A 13,060-nucleotide genomic window follows, 5' to 3' on the forward strand; every position below is an offset into this window, starting at 1 on the left:
CTGATTGGCCAATCAGTGATCACATGATCGGGATCTCACACAGAGGTCCCATACAGAGATCGGTGATTGGTCCCTGCTCGCACAAGCAGGGAAGTGGGAGGACGTTTATAAACGTCCACCCAGGGGCGAACTGACCATTTGGAAACTCGGGCACTGCCCGAGGGCCCGGGGTCAGTAGAGGGCCCCATGAGATGCCCCTGGTACCTTTTTCATAGGCTTTTTTGAGTTTGGGCAAGGACACAGGGGCCCCATGATCCCCTATTGCCCTGGGGCCCTGTGAGTTGTCAGTCCGCTCCTGCGTCCACCCGCCCCTGCACTGCTCCCATCCAGCCGTTTGGGTACATGGGCCGGACGGGAAGTGGTTAAACAAGCTTTCAAGAAATGCTGAAGCCTGCTAGCAGTTTGTTTAAAGTGGCAATCAGCACTCCCATTAGGATCTGTGTTCAACATTTACAACCCAAATGGTACTTTATAAGCTTCAACAAAGCAAATATTTGAATAATTGAAGGCTCTGCCAATGCTTTGCCAAAGCTTTCTGTTCATTATTTTCTTATACAAGCTGAAGCCTATATAAAACTGGCCTAAAACCTGGAAGTTGGTTAGTTTCTTTGCAGAGTTGCATTAATCATTCCTTAAGCCAGTGGTTCTCAACCTTCCTAATGCTGTGACCCTTTAATACAGTTCCTCATGTTGTGGTGACCCCCAACCATAAAATTATTTACCCAGTAATTATAATTCATGAGTGTCGTTTTACCTCCAATACTGCTGCTTTCAACACAGTAGCGGCTTTTAACAAAGTAGCTGCTTTCAACACAGTAGCTGCTCTTTACACATCGGAAATATGTGTTTTCTGATGGTCTTAGGGGACCCCTGTGAAAGGGTCGTTCGACCCCCAAAGGGGTCGCGACCCACAGGTTGAGAACCACTGCCTTAAGCCATCCAAAAAAAAAAAGTTTTGGATACATTTTGAGGCTGGGTGCACATGCTGGACTGCACTGGTACTCCCATTACTGCAATGTGTGCAAACAAACATTTAGCCCATTGAGGTGCTACAGTGTCCTACATTACTAATGGCACTCTAACACACCGTGCCAATGGACGTTGCCAAACCTTTTTTGGTGTGTTTGGGTGCGTAAGGCTGTGATAGGTTACAAAATGCACCATAATGCACATAATAATAATTATCCAATTTACCAACCAGCACCAAATATTTTTTAGAGCTGGTAAATCAGCTAACATTTCCATCCACTTAGGTCTTCACCTTTTCAGACAACAAAGGGAAAACATTATAACCAGAACAATTTTTTTTTCAGATTGGCGCGTTGCCCGTCTCCAACAAAAACATCCACTTTCACTCCCTGGCCTGGCGTGTCACTGTGAACACCGCGGGGGGTCCGCCTCACTGTTGGGATGCGCTTTATGGAAGACAACAATTAAACTGTAATATACAAGGTGTCCCTTCACAGGCGGCAGACGTGCAAAGAAATAACGGTGAGATCTCATGGAAAATTAAAGGCCTGTCATACATGTGAGACAATTACGCCATAGCAGCTCTCTCCCTCATAATTGTACGTGTTGGGCGTCTGCGTGTCATATTTACAAATAATTATATGCTGCTTATGGTGCACTCTGTGATATCTAAGTGGTCCCTCCACATGGGAGCTGATAAAGCGTCTGGGGGCACCTGCTGCCTTCCTGCTTTTATTGTTTGGTCTTGGTATCCGGCTGTGCAGGACTGGCTACAGGTGGCCAGGCATCAATCAGAAGCAGGGGTGGACTGACAACTCATGGGGCCCCCGGGCAATAGGGGATCATGGGGCCCCTGTGTCCTTGCCCAAACTCAAAAAAGCCTATGAAAAAGGTACCAGTTGCATCTAATGGGGCCCCCTACTGACCCCGGGCCCTCGGGCAGTGCCCGAGTTTCCAAATGGTCAGTCCGCCCCTGATCAGAAGATGCAGCAAAGTCACTCTGATGTTTCAGAGATGTGTAATCGTACTAATGCTCCATATTTGCAGTCTGTGCAGGGCCTGGATGGCACTGACCCGATGTACTCCCATTGTTCCCTATCTATAAGCTGCAATGCAGCCATTCTCACTAGTGAACCAGTGTTCCTCCAGAGGTTAGAGAGAAAACAGGTGGCGCACACACCTAGTGCATTATCCAAGGTTTATTGTAGGAGTGAAAGAATAATAAAAACATACTCACAGACGAAGCATGTATCTAAAAAGCATAGAAAAATGACAATGGCCACAACGGCAGGCAAGGTGTTCTCACTGTCAGTGCGGTCAAATGGCTGACGCGTTTCGGGGACGAATCCCTTTCCTCAGAGCTGATGACCAACCTCTGATGCTGATGTATGATGAATGGAAAGTAAGAGCCTTGCTGTTGATGATGGCACCCTGATGAAGTCATGAGGTGGGCGTGGCACAACGCGTCGGTATGTGGGGAGGAGCTTCCGGTGACGCCATTTCCCCAATGGAAGATTAACCACTTACCGGCCGTTGCATATAAACGGCCGGACAATGGCACTGCAGGGTCGGGTGGCCATTTATAAACGGCCTCCCCACACCCTGCTTGTGCGCGCTCCCTGGGAGCGCGCAGCACCGTGATCCAGTGCCCGCTGTGTCCTCCGGACTCAGTGAAACACCGATCGTCGGACGGGACCTCTGTACGAGGTCCCGATCATGTGATCACTGATTGGCCAATCAGTGATGACATGCAAAGTAGTAAGCAAGATGTCACTTGTGACATCATTGCTTACTACGTGTGAAATCTGTGAATGATCACAGAGGTCACATGGTACAGGGCTATTCACAACAGCCTTGTACCATGTGACAAGCTGTGACCAATCACAGCTCACTCAGTACTTCTCAATGAGTGCAAGGATGCAGACAGAGAGAAAGAGAAATTATTGCTTTTACATCCTATATGGGTGTAAAAGCAATCAGTGTAAAAAAAAAATCTTCATCACCCCCCACAAGTAGTACAGTGGGGGGTGACACTGTACTGCTAGGGTGACAGTATGTAAAAAAAAAATAAAATAAAATAAAAAATAATAATATAAAAAAAAATAAAAATGTAAAAAAAAATATTTAAAAATTATAATTTTTGGTTATAAACTAATTTGGATTTTTTTTTTTTTACTAAAAATATAACGGAATAAATTTTGGCCAAGATTTATGATGAAATATTATTTATTTGCAAAATGTTATAAAAAAAACACTTTTTTTCAAACTTTTTGGACTTTTTCATTTACATACCAAAAAAATTAAAATCCCAGCGGTGAATAAATACCACCAAAATAAAGCTTTATCTGTCTCAAAAAAATGGTAAAAAATGCATTTGGGTACAGTGTTGCATGACCGCGCAATTGTCATTCAAAGTGTGATAGCGCTGAAAGCTGAAAATTGCCCTGGACAGGAAGGGGGTGAAAGTGTCCGGACTGGAAGGGGGGGAAAGTGTCCAGACTGGAAGGGGGGGAAAGTGTCCGGACTGGAAGGGGGGGAAAGTGTCCGGACTGGAAGGGGGTGAAAGTGTCCGGACTGGAAGTGGGTGAAAGTGTCCGGACTGGAAGGGGGTGAAAGTGTCCGGACTGGAAGGGGGTGAAAGTGTCCGGACAGGAAGGGGGGAAAGTGTCCGGACTGGAAGGGGGGGAAAGTGTCCGGACTGGAATGGGGGGAAAGTGTCCGGACTGGAAGTGGTTAACTCCTCAATTTCTGTTCTGGTGACATCTGCAGAATTTTGGATTAATCATCAATTTCTGTCCCTCTGTCAATGGTCACAAGGATAAATAGAGGCTGAATCTCCCCGAAGGGGACACTGGAAGCAACAAAAACCTGGCAGAGGTTTTAGCAATTCCACAATCCATCCAAAATTTTAAAAAGTAAGAAAATATTTTCACTTCAGATTCCCTTCGAGTGTCATTCCAGCAAGGATAAAACATCACAGTCGGCCACAGTTGGCCAACAAGCAGCCACTTTATGAGCACAAGGACATATCAATGCCTGTTCCATCTGCAGTCAGGAAAGCTCCATTAGCAGCTCTCTTCAATAATGGATAAGCATGTTCTTGTTTGCCATGGTAGAGGCATCAGATGAGCCCAGCGAGGAAAGGGTCAGAATGAAAAGACGGCTTTATAATTGGGAAACACAATCAGTATTGGAGGCCTATAAAAGGGAGTATGGGGGAGGTGGGTGATCAGATAGGGAGCCCTGCGAGGGGGCATAATAGGCTGCATTAGATCACAATCAGTACACGGGGAACCTGAGACTTCGTCATTAGATAGAGATCTGCAGGAAACACAACACTGCACCATTGTAGCCTTCCACAGACACACATCTCAATGTCCAGTATCTGGGTCACCCGCTTGCATGGCACTGACTGTAGATGGCGCTCTAATATTAATGATGAATCGTGCTCAGTCACCTTCCTCAACATCAAACATCTCAAAGTAAACCTACATTGAGAGAATACATGGGTCAGTAACAGGACCGGTTCCTCCAATGCCCAGGGCAAGGATGCAGATCTGCACCCCCACTGCTAATAGATGCTGGAGAATGGGTGTACCATCCCATTCTCTGCCCCCTTCCTCTGGCTTCCTATGGTTGGCATGGAGTGTGCACTGCACATGCATGGCCAATTGCTTGAGCAAACACGGTGTGTTTTCTGTGTCAGCTGTGGGCAGTAAGCCTTCTGGAGTGTGACAGCCATAGCTGTCAAAGTAGCCATGAAGCCAAGGTCCACCAGTTGACAGCCACCATTCTGGAGCATGTGTGGGGTGAGGCAGCTGCCCCTTCTACCCACCCCTTGTCCCAGTCCTACACAAGGTTGCCTTTATCAACCTCAATCTTAAAGCCCAACTTCAGGCACAAAAGAAAACTATAACTCTATTGCTAACCCTAACACTGGCCTCAACACTAACACTGGCCTCAACACTAACACTGGCCTCAACACTAACACTGGCCTCAACACTAACTCTAAATCTAATGCAACCCTAGTTCAGACCCTAACACTAATGCTACCCATAACTATAACTGTCAGGGCTCCCAGGTGTGACCAGAGGTGTGTGACTGACGCAGGGAAACGCAGACTTCAGATATGTGATAAACAATATAATTTATTAACACTAACAATACAAACATAAACGCAGTGCAATACTAAAACATAATACAGTGCAAACAAACCAAACCAACCACCCACAGATAACAGTACATACAAGCAAGCGTCGTCAGGCAGGCCGGGTCAATATCAATAGGGCAGGTAGGTACAGGGGGAGCAAGCGGAGATGGGTCGGGGTCACAGGCCAGGTTCAGCAGGTAGCTAGCAGCGTAGTACAGAGGGTCAGGCAGAGGGATGGTCAGGGTCACAAGCCAGGGATCAGAACAGGTAGCAAGCAGCGTTGTACAGAGGGTCAGGCAGAGGGATGGTCAGGAGCGAGCCGGGATCAGAGCAGGAGAAGTCAGCAGCGGTTCAGATCAGGCAGGGTCAGCAAAGGAACAGAAACAGGATGCAGGACAGATACAAGGCCCAGGACAAACACAACACCAAGGCAGAGTCTGCAAGTCTGGCCATCCCTTAAATACACCAGTATCATCAGTTCCAGGTGTTAGCTGGCTGAAAGGTTGAGTCTCTGATTGCTGGGAGCACCCGCTGGCCAGCCCTGGTACTGCAGATCAAAAGGCAGGTGAGTCCCACCATTGCTGGCCAGTCCATTCCTGACAGTACCCCCCCCCCCTCAAGGAGCGGCCTCAGGACGCTCCAAACAGTCCTAGCTGGGCAAAATGTTCCACCGCCCGGGTCTGGTAACTGGCCGGATATCAAAGACTGGCACACCGGGCAGGACTCCGGGCAGCGGCACACCGGGCTGGACTCCGGGCAGAGGCACACCGGGCTGGACTCCGGGCAGAGGCACACCGGGCAGAGGCACATCGGGCTGGACTCCGAGCAGAGGCACATCGGGCAGGACTCCGGGCAGAGGCACATCGGGCAGGACTCCGGGCAGAGGCACATCGGGCAGGACTCCGGGCAGGACTCCGGGCAGAGGCACATCGGGCAGGACTCCGGGCAGAGGCACATCGGGCAGGACTCCGGGCAGAGGCACATCGGATTACCAGGCGAAGCAGCAGGCAGCAGGCCACCAGGCGGAGCAGCAGGCACCGGGCCCCCGGGCGGGGCGACAGGCACCGGGCCCCCGGGCGGGGCGACAGGCACCGGGCCCCCGGGCGGGGCGACAGGCACCGGGCCCCCAGGCGGGGCGACAGGCATCGGGCCCCCAGGCGGGGCGACAGGCATCGGGCCCCCAGATGGAGCGACAGGTCTCGGGCCCTCAGGCGGAGCGGCGGGCGCCGGACCCCCAGGTGGAGCGACAGGTCTCGGGCCCTCAGGCGGAGCGGCGGGCGCCGGACCCCCAGGTGGAGCGACAGGTCTCGGGCCCTCAGGCGGAGCGGCGGGCGCCGGACCTCCAGGTGGAGCGACAGGTCTCGGGCCCTCAGGCGGAGCGGCGGGCGCCGGACCCCCAGGTGGAGCGACAGGTCTCGGGCCCTCAGGCGGAGCGGCGGGCGCCGGACCTCCAGGTGGAGCGACAGGTCTCGGGCCCTCAGGCGGAGCGGCGGGCGCCGGACCCCCAGGTGGAGCGTCAGGTCTCGGGCCCTCAGGCGGAGCGACAGGTCTCGGGCCCTCAGGCGGAGCGGCGGGCGCCGGACCCCCAGGTGGAGCGACAGGTCACGGGCCCTCAGGCGGAGCGACAGGTCTCGGGCCCTCAGGCGGAGCGGCGGGCGCCGGACCCCCAGGCGGAGCGACAGGTCTCGGGCCCTCAGGCGGAGCGGCGGGCGCCGGACCCCCAGGTGGAGCGACAGGTCTCGGGCCCCCAGGCGGGGCGGCGGGCGCCGGACCCCCAGGCGGAGCGGCGGGCGCCGGACCCCCAGGCAGAGTGACAGGTCTCGGGCCCCCAGGCGAAGCGGCGGGCACCGAGTCACCAGGCACGACAGTGGGCTCCGAGTCAACTGGCATGACCGCTGGCACTGGGTCAGACATTGGATCGTCTGGCTGGACAGCGGGCATCGGGTCACCAGGCATCAGGTCATTTGGCTCGACAGCGGGCACCGCGTCATCTGGCAAGGCAGTGGGCTCCGAGTCAACTGGTATGACCGCGGGCACTGGGTCAGACATTGGATCGTCTGACTGGACAGCGGGCATCGGGTCACCAGGCATCAAGTCATTTGGCTCGACAGCGAGCACCGCGTCATCTGGCAAGGCAGTGGGCTCCGAGTCAACAGGCACGACAGTGGGCACCGGGTCATCAGGTACCGGATTGTCTGGCTCAACAGCGGGCATCGGGTCACCAGGTATGACAGCGGGCACTGGGTCACCAGGCATCAGGTCATTTGGCTTGACAGCGGGCACCGCGTCATCTGGCAAGGCAGTGGGCTCCGAGTCAACTGGTATGACCGCGGGCCCTGGGTCAGACATTGGATCGTCTGACTGGACAGCGGGCATCGGGTCACCAGGCATCAGGTCATTTGGCTCGACAGCGGGCACCGCGTCATCTGGCAAGGCAGTGGGCTCCAAGTCAACAGGCACGACAGTGGGCACCGGGTCATCAGGTACCGGATTGTCTGGCTTGACAGCGGGCACCGGGTCACCAGGCATTGGATCGTCTGGCTCGACAGCGGGCATCGGGTCACCAGGTATGACAGCGGGCCCTGGGTCACCAGGCATCAGGTCATTTGGCTCGCCAGCGGGCACCGCGTCATCTGGCAAGGCAGTGGGCACCGAGTCACCAGGTATGACAGCGGGCTCTGAGTCAATTGGCACGATAGCGGGCACCGGATCAGGTACCGGATCATCTGGATCAACAGCGGGCATCGAGTCAACTGGCCTAATAGGATCGTCAGGCTGGATCAGTTCATCATGCTGGGTAGAGGCATCAGGCTGAATGCCGGCGTCCGGCCGAGTAGAGGCTTCAGGCCGAGTAGAGGCTTCAGGCCGAGTAGAGGCATCAGGCCGAGTAGAGGCTTCAGGCCGAGTAGAGGCTTCAGGCCGAGTAGAGGCATCAGGCCGAGTAGAGGCTTCAGGCCGAGTAGAGGCATCAGGCCGAGTAGAGGCTTCAGGCCGAGTAGAGGCTTCAGGCCGAAGAGAGGCATCAGGCTGAGTACAGGCATCAGGCTGAGTAGAGGATTCAGGCTGAGTAGAGGCTTCAGGCCGAAGAGAGGCAGCAGGCTGAGTACAGGCATCAGGCTGAGTACAGGCATCAGGCTGAGTAGAGGATTCAGGCTGAGTAGAGGCTTCAGGCTGAACCACGGAAGGCAGGTTCACCGGTTTGGATACTGGCAGGATGGTATTGGTTGGAAAGAATTTTCGCTTTTTTCTGGTTTTAACTACTGGAGCACTGCAAGTAAACGCAGGTCTGCAAACGAATGGAGCAGCTGGAGACAGAGAAGAACTGGAGGATGGAACAGGAGAGGGAGCAGTCGCTACAGAGGGCTTTTTTACAGGGTTAAAGGCAGGATAGGTGCAGCGAGTGGGAACAGGGTACTGACATGCGGTAGATAGCAGGGCAGGAGGAGCTGTTGGGAATGCAGGAATAGAGCTTTGAGGAAATAGATTAGAAGCAGGACTGGGTTTTTGTAAGCTGACTGAGGCTGGGTGCAACAAGTCTGTCCATGTCTGCAGTATGGGTTGAACAAAGCTGAGCTTACACAAAGCCTGTCTGACCAAAGACTGCACTGCGTTTATACAATCTCTTAGTGTCTGTGGTGAACATGTGGAATAACGCTCCAGAAAGTAACCCACATCATCCTCTAATAACCACACCAGGGACTCTACCTGGTCTGCACTAAATGGTGGCAAAAATTCATCCCTGCATTCGGGGGTACCAGATGAAACCAACTCAGCACAAACCTCAATCAATGGCTGCACCTCAGAGAACTCTGTGCCCTGATCTACTAGAACATGAGCGAGCCGTATACATTCTAGCAGTTCATCCCGGGGATACTCCTTCAGAGTTTGATAAGCATACTCCCTGTCATCAAACACTAGCAGATATAAATACACAACCTCATCCAGATCCATCCTTCCCATCAACAAGCCAAGATGGCTTCCCTGTGCAGCCATTTCTGGTCAGAATTGGCCTTGGTGTAATGTCAGGGCTCCCAGGTGTGACCAGAGGTGTGTGACTGACGCAGGGAAACGCAGACCTCAGATATGTGATAAACAATATAATTTATTAACACTAACAATACAAACATAAACGCAGTGCAATACTAAAACATAATACAGTGCAAACAAACCAAACCAACCACCCACAGATAACAGTACATACAAGCAAGCGTCGTCAGGCAGGCCGGGTCAATATCAATAGGGCAGGTAGGTACAGGGGGAGCAAGCGGAGATGGGTCGGGGTCACAGGCCAGGTTCAGCAGGTAGCTAGCAGCGTAGTACAGAGGGTCAGGCAGAGGGATGGTCAGGGTCACAAGCCAGGGATCAGAACAGGTAGCAAGCAGCGTGGTACAGAGGGTCAGGCAGAGGGATGGTCAGGAGCGAGCCGGGATCAGAGCAGGAGAAGTCAGCAGCGGTTCAGATCAGGCAGGGTCAGCAAAGGAACAGAAACAGGATGCAGGACAGATACAGGGCCCAGGACAAACACAACACCAAGGCAGAGTCTGCAAGTCTGGCCATCCCTTAAATACACCAGTATCATCAGTTCCAGGTGTGAGCTGGCTGAAAGGTTGAGTCTCTGATTGCTGGGAGCACCCGCTGGCCAGCCCTGGTACTGCAGATCACAAGGCAGCTGAGTCCCACCATTATTGGTGAATTCATTCCTGAGAGAGGGTGTGTTGCACTTGTCTGCTGAGCTCCAGAAAGGCCCGAGAAGCCTGGGGCTAAAGTGCCCTGCCCAGCCCAGGCAGGATGGCGGATCCTGGGCCTGGGTCCAGCGAGGAGAAGGCCCTGGAGGGGCCTAGTACCGGCCTCTCTTTTCCACCAGTAGAGGACCTGGGAATGGCCCCTAGGAAGGGGGAAGTTTATTCTGCCTACCGGGACCGTGTGGCCACTCGGGCCAGGTTAATAGACAAGGAGGAAGCCAAGCTCCAGAAGCTGACTCTGGAGCTAAAGAAGTTCCGGTCATCCTACGACCGTGTATGGTCTACTAAGCGGCAGGCCATGAAACCGGACCTGGAGGCGCTGGAACTTCGTGTGTCACAGCAGGGGAGGTATGTGGCGGCGCTGCAGCGCCAAAGCGGCGTCCTAAGCGAGAAGTATCTGAATGAAGCGAGATTTAAGGCTGGAAGAAGCCGCAGTGTTGCGGCGATGCGGGGTCCGGTGGAGGAGGCCTCTTCGGTGGAGGAATTGTCGGGGGAGTTGCTGGTGGAAGGCGAGCAGGGGCAGGTTGAGCCCACAGCACCCTCAGAGGAAATGGCGTCTAAAATGGAAGACAGCGTGGTGGCAGGATCATCAGAGTCCCTCCCCCCTGGGCAGCTGCCTGTGGATTGGGGGACCCAGGTAGAGGAGGAGGAGATAGTGGGCGGATTGCAGTTCCTGGCAGAGGTGGTTGCAGAGCTGCGTGGAGCCGACTTCAGGTTTACGTCCGAGGACTCTGAGGAAGAAGCTGAAAGTGATGTCATCCCCCGCAAGCCGGCTAAGCCAGTGGTGAAGGAGCATGCTGCCTTTGTCATGCTGCAACGCATCCCCAAGGACGTGTTGGCAAAGGCAGGGGAGCCACTGGAAGGGGAGAAGGACTCTGCTGATTGTGTTGGTGAGATGGTTCTGGACACTGGGGTAGCGGGTATAATGCCTGCAAAATTGTCTGAGGTGCAGGTTAGCCCTACAGTCCTGGCTAAGGGTGTTTCCCCTCCGGTGGTGGTCCCACTGGGCCCCGCCCCTTTGGGGGGCATGGTGGCCTCTGGTGTGCAGGTCCCCCGGTTTCTCCTCAGGGGGCTCCAGGTTCTCAGGTCCAGGCTCCTGCGGGTCCGGCTCAGGTGGGTTCTCCTGCTGGTATGGGTGGTCCCCAGCCCCGGGCTCCCCCAGGTCATGGCTCATCAGCATCTGCCCCTTCAGTTGCTGCTGCTGGTGTGGCGGCTTTCCCTTGGTCATTCCCCCTTGATGTTGAGTGCCCCTTGGGCTAGATCGGGGCTCAGTTACTCTGCTGCAGTTAGGGGAGGTCAGGGGTCAGTGGGATCGGCCCGGGCAAGGGCAGGTAACCTACCCACTTCCGCCGCAAGGCGAAATGTTGTTCAGCTGAAATGGTCAGGGGAGGGCCCCCCCCTTAGCAGGAGAGAGGTCATAGACCGCATATTAGAAATGGGCTTCCGTGCTGCGGATATTTTTGCGTTTATTGCTCCAGTTGGTACTGGAGAATATGACGTGTCCTTCATGCGGCCAGAATTGTTGGACCTCTTTTGGCAGAGGTATGAGGCCACCTTTGTCACCAGCCCTAGGTGGGTGGGCCTAACCCCGAGGCTCGTCTCTCGCCAGTCCCTGATTAAAAAAATAACGGTGCTGGTGAGAAATGAATCCATCCCAGCATCAGATATTGTGGTCTGGCTAAGTAGATATGGGGATGTGATGGGGCCCCTTGGGAAGATCAAGGATGAGAGGGGAATATGGACAGGTGGGTGGACGACCACCGTCCGCTTAAAGGTGGTTGGAAATGTGCTCCAGCACATTCCCTCTTCCGCTTTTCTAGGGAAGGACCGCCTGATAATTTTTTATGCGGGTCAGCCGAGGGTCTGCCACCGGTGTGGGGGCAAGGGGCATTTTGCGGCCACCTGCCCCGTCATTAGATGTTCCCTGTGTCAGGAAATAGGACACCTGGCCAGGGACTGCAATGTTGTCCGATGCAATCTCTGCGGGGAGCTCGGGCATTCATACAACCAGTGCCCGGAGGCCCTCCACAACCTTCCGGTGGGGGAGCTTGAAGCAGAGTTGGATCGGATAGATGCTGAAGAGGCGGAGGCGGCATTGGAGAGAGCGGCTTCGGTTGCTGTGGCGGCCCTTGTGAGGGAAGGGGAGGTTTCTGTGGCCCCTCCTGTCTCTGTCCCCCCTGTTTCGTCTACCCTTTTGGAGTCCCCTGTTGTTCCCCCTTGTGTGCCGGTTCCTCCTCCCAGGACTAAGAAACAGCTGAGGGAGGCTGCTAAAATGGGCCGGGATGGTTGAGGCTAGGTCTAGTCCCTCAGTGTCTGCTCCCCCCTTGCTCTTGCCGCTGCGGCGGAGTAGGAGGCCCGGTAGGGAGTCCCGGGAGTCCCAAGGTTCTGCTCCAGTAGGGGCTCAGGTGGAGGAGGGGTGGTCCCTGGTGGGTAGGTGGAGTAAGCCAGTTTTGTCTTCAGCAGGGTCGGTGTCCTCTTTAGAGGCGGGGGAGGTGGCCCTGGGGAATAGGTTTGGGGCTTTGTCGGGGGAGGAGGAGGGGTCAGGTGATCCCGCTTCCCCGATGGAGGACGAGGATGCTGGGGGGTCTCTTAAGAGAGTGAGGGACCCTGCCAAGAAAGTCAAGAGGAGGATTAAGAAATGTCCCTCTCAATTATCTTAATGGCAGTTCCCGCTCCGATAAAGGTAGCAACCATTAATGTTGCCAGCCTGAAGTCTGTAAGTGCTAGAGAAACAGCCTTATTTTTGATCAGTGGGATGGAAGCTGATATTTTCTTTTTGCAGGAGACCAGGTTGCCCACCTTGGCTGATGTCCATCTGGCCAAGCGTGAGTGGAGGCATGGGCCCTCCTACTGGTCTCTTGCGGCTGAGCTTTACAGCGGAGTTGCGGTGCTTTTACCGGCATGGTAACGTGTCGGCGGATAATTGAGGTAGAGATCGGAAGATGTCTGATTCTGGATGTTCTCGTAAGGGGGCATGAGCTCCGTCTCATTAATATCTATGGCCCACAGTCCAAGTGGGACAGGAAGAACCTCTTTGCGAGGATTAAACCTTACCTCTTTACATCCCGGCTGGTAGTCTTTGGAGGTGATTTTAACACCATTACTAGGCCCAAGGACAGGAGAGGCTTCACTGACGGGCTGGGATATGATAGCAATTTTCTAAATGCTATAGTCAGGGAGGCAGGTCTGGTTGACGCTT

The 13,060-nt window shown here is 54.2% G+C and overlaps 1 protein-coding gene across 1 annotated transcript in view; it reads left to right on the forward strand.

Moving 5' to 3' along the window:
* The first annotated feature begins 11,296 nt into the window (after positions 1-11,296).
* The window catches only part of LOC149444765 (zinc finger CCHC domain-containing protein 3-like), a 173,779-nt gene continuing 172,015 nt past the window's right edge, over positions 11,297-13,060 (forward strand). The window contains exon 1 of the mRNA XM_089654550.1: positions 11,297-12,080. Coding sequence (XP_089510676.1) covers positions 11,297-12,080 — 784 coding nt within the window. The remainder of the gene's footprint in view (positions 12,081-13,060) is intronic.

This window comes from Staurois parvus, unplaced genomic scaffold, assembly GCF_062004578.1.
Source record: "Staurois parvus isolate SC_StPar_1 unplaced genomic scaffold, SC_StPar_1.0 ptg000777l, whole genome shotgun sequence".
NCBI classification, from domain to species: Eukaryota; Metazoa; Chordata; class Amphibia; order Anura; family Ranidae; genus Staurois; species Staurois parvus.